We start from the raw sequence: 3132 nt of genomic DNA on the forward strand, positions 1-3132 counted from the left end.
ATTAGGGAGTTAGGGTAATAATTGTTAAAACGCTAAAGTATCCAACTAAAATTACACAATTAGGAAGGTATTCTGACTTGAATTCAACGAACGATTTAACGCAAAAGTCTTGCACACATTTTCTCTCAACTCCGTATTGGGCTATTCATTCTAGGAAACACTTACCCCAACAGACAAAAACAAAACAAAATGTTTTCATATGAAAATTGTACATTGAAATATGCACATATTTTAACACATAGCTTACTGATTATGGAAACAGCAGGTACATAGACCAGACAGGGGACCATATGAACCACTTCATACTAACCACCATTATATCCTTCAACCACAAACATCAATATGTTAATATCAGTAACATATCATTGCAAGTAGCACATTTCCTAAATATGACTTGGTAAGCAAACTATGATACTTGATTTACTGTTCCCCTTTACCAAATAAAACATTTACTTTGGTAGTGCTGATGTGCACACAATACAAATTGTGGTCAGTGTGATAATCAGACAACTCATTGCATTAAAATGCTTCTTCCTTCCATCACCATTTGATGAACATTAGGCCTGCTAGAACACCATAGCCCAGTATGAGAAAGAGCACCTTAAGCAGTCTGTCATGTTTATCCTCCAGCTCCCGAGACAGGATCTCAAAGAAGGTGACAAAGAGGAAAGTACCAGCAGCCAGGCCTTGGAGCACCACCGATGCAATACTGCCTGCCAGGTTCTGGGCACTATTGATGCACATGCCCAGTCCGATGCCAATGGGGATCATGAGGCTGACCGTCACACCCAGTTTGATGGCATCCCTCATGGGCAAAGCAGCTTTGGCAACACTCACCCCCAGAGCCACAGCAGCCAGGGTCTCGTGGATGCCCACCCCCAGGAAGAGGCTTCCAAGCTTGGCCCCGTCCTCCTGGAGGCCCAGCGCCAGTCCCTCAAACACAGAATGGGCAGAGAGAGCCAGGACCAGGCTGGCCAGCCGTAGAGGCCCAGCTCTGGCCAGCTCGGTGGGGCTGAGGTGTCCATGGTGATGCCCATGGTGGTGGTGGCGGCCCACAGGGGAGCCCCGGGTGGGGGAGATGAATGGAGCTTCGTACTCAGAGTCGCTACCAGCCTCTGAGCCCCTTGCGTTGAACGTTTCCAGGTCAATGAAAGATGGCTTCTCCTTCTTGAAGGTGAGCACTGCCTGCTCCACAAAGACTGTGAGGAAGAAGCCCAGCATCATCATGGTCTCTGCCAGTGGGTAGTCTGTGGTGATATTCACCAGTTTAAGGACCTCATCCACCTAAGGCAGAGACACTCAGTAAATGAACATCAGCATAAACATTTTGCTTCTATTCTCTCAAAAAGTTGAGGCTTTCACGTATTGTCAGAATACATTTTGGGGGGTTTCTCAACACACCTTCGGTCTTCCACACTACTTCTGAGAGGACATGATTATGGGAGCAATCAACCTTTTCCTCTTCAAAATCTAATATTTTCAAGACATAGCTACTTACCTTGTCTCGTACGGCAGGCAAAAGAGCATTGAAGCAAGTGGCCAGAAATACACCCCCTCCAAAAGAATTGCAGAGTGCAAGAGCCTTCCTGTACCTTTGTGCTTTTTCATAGTCCACCTGAATCATGAGTCGCACTGGGACAAGAATCCCAGCCAACATGAGGGCAAACACTCCCAGAAGGCAAAGGACCTTGGCCACTACAAGCTCCATGATGTCCAGATATGGTATTGCTCAGTAATATTAGTGGCACATAACCCTCAAAGCCTCTTCTCCTATTTTCTGTCAGAAACAGAGATTTGTCTTGTCATGCTGGTCCTGGTCGGAGAGGCTGTGACATCAACTACAAATGATAAAATAAACAGTTAAATATGTGCAAACAAACTAACTAGGTCAACTGTGAGATGTATCTGTAGTGACAGTCCGTTACAAACTAGAACAGAAAGCTAAGCTATGACCACCTTGACTGGTTTGAATTGATTTACATCTCATCACAGTTGCGATAACTAGCTAGATGTGCAATCTTGAATGATGCAAAGCACAATCTTTAATACTGCACAACAAGTATAGATATGTACATATCCGACGGCATGTAACGTGACCATGATACAATCAACATGTGAGATTGTTGCTAATTTATCTAGCTAACATTGCACTCATGGCAACACAACGTTAACTTAGTCAATTATCTGAGCAACCCGTTGATAAAACACAGCTTTCTAAGTGGATGCTACAGTCGGTATAGTCCATAATTTGGATCACATTGCAATCTTTGTCAGCAGCTAAATTGTACACGACTAAATAATAATACAATGAATATAGCTAGTTTCTATCGAGCTTTTGATGAAAAATATGAAATACCTCTGTAGTACACCTTTCCTTCACAGCTTTATTCCTTGTTCTGGTGACACTTCGTGTTCACACGACGTAAACGTTTGATTGGTGGAGAGCATATCATTATGTGATGACGTTTCGTTGAAAGCTTTTGTAAACAGAGTTCTCAGCTGTAAATGAATGCTAAGCTCCTGAAAATATTTTTTTTTGCTAAATATATCAATGGAAAACAYAAAGCCGCACCCTGCTGCTCCCAGGAGGCAAACATTTTTTTTTATAGTTTCAAAATATCCAAATTGAATATTGTATATAACTGTAAATGTTGATCACATTCCTGGTGTATGATCATATATTTTGATACATTTTTTCCCTCCGGATTCAGGAAGTGATGTTACTGAGTACTGCCTCTATATATAGGACCCTCCACCCCCATCTGGGATATGAAGACCTAAGGGTCAACATGTTGTTATAAATATCAACCGGAAGCATGAGCAGTGTTTTCCTTTCTGTTTTCCATGAGTTTGCCTACAACTCCAGSACTTGTGGAAATMACCTGGARGTGCATATGTTCTCCAGCTTTCCTAAATGTATCAATCTCACCATGCAATGCAGTTTTTTATTTTTATGTTTCAGTGCACATAGGATACTTGGCATCAATTCAATCTTCAGTCAATTCAAAGAAAGAATTGAACTTCAATTGATGAATCCAATTCCATTTAGAAAATATATTCATGAATTGAATTTCAATTCACTTCCTGAGTTGAAATACACAATAGGTTTACAATCAAGTAAACATGTTAGGC

The 3132-nt window shown here is 41.9% G+C and overlaps 1 protein-coding gene across 1 annotated transcript; it reads right to left on the bottom strand.

Annotated features, from left to right (window-relative positions):
• Positions 1–409: 409 nt before the first annotated feature.
• Positions 410–1838, bottom strand: LOC111975952 (zinc transporter ZIP3). The gene is made up of 2 exons (XM_024004625.2): positions 1499–1838; positions 410–1284 (listed from the first exon to the last, which is right to left on the bottom strand). The coding sequence occupies exons 1-2, from the start codon at positions 1706–1708 to the stop codon at positions 541–543; spliced, it is 954 nt and encodes a 317-aa protein (XP_023860393.1). The 5' UTR covers positions 1709–1838; the 3' UTR covers positions 410–540.
• Positions 1839–3132: the final 1294 nt, after the last annotated feature.

This window comes from Salvelinus sp. IW2-2015, linkage group LG16 (genome assembly GCF_002910315.2).
Source record: "Salvelinus sp. IW2-2015 linkage group LG16, ASM291031v2, whole genome shotgun sequence".
In the NCBI taxonomy this organism is placed as follows: domain Eukaryota; kingdom Metazoa; phylum Chordata; class Actinopteri; order Salmoniformes; family Salmonidae; genus Salvelinus; species Salvelinus sp. IW2-2015.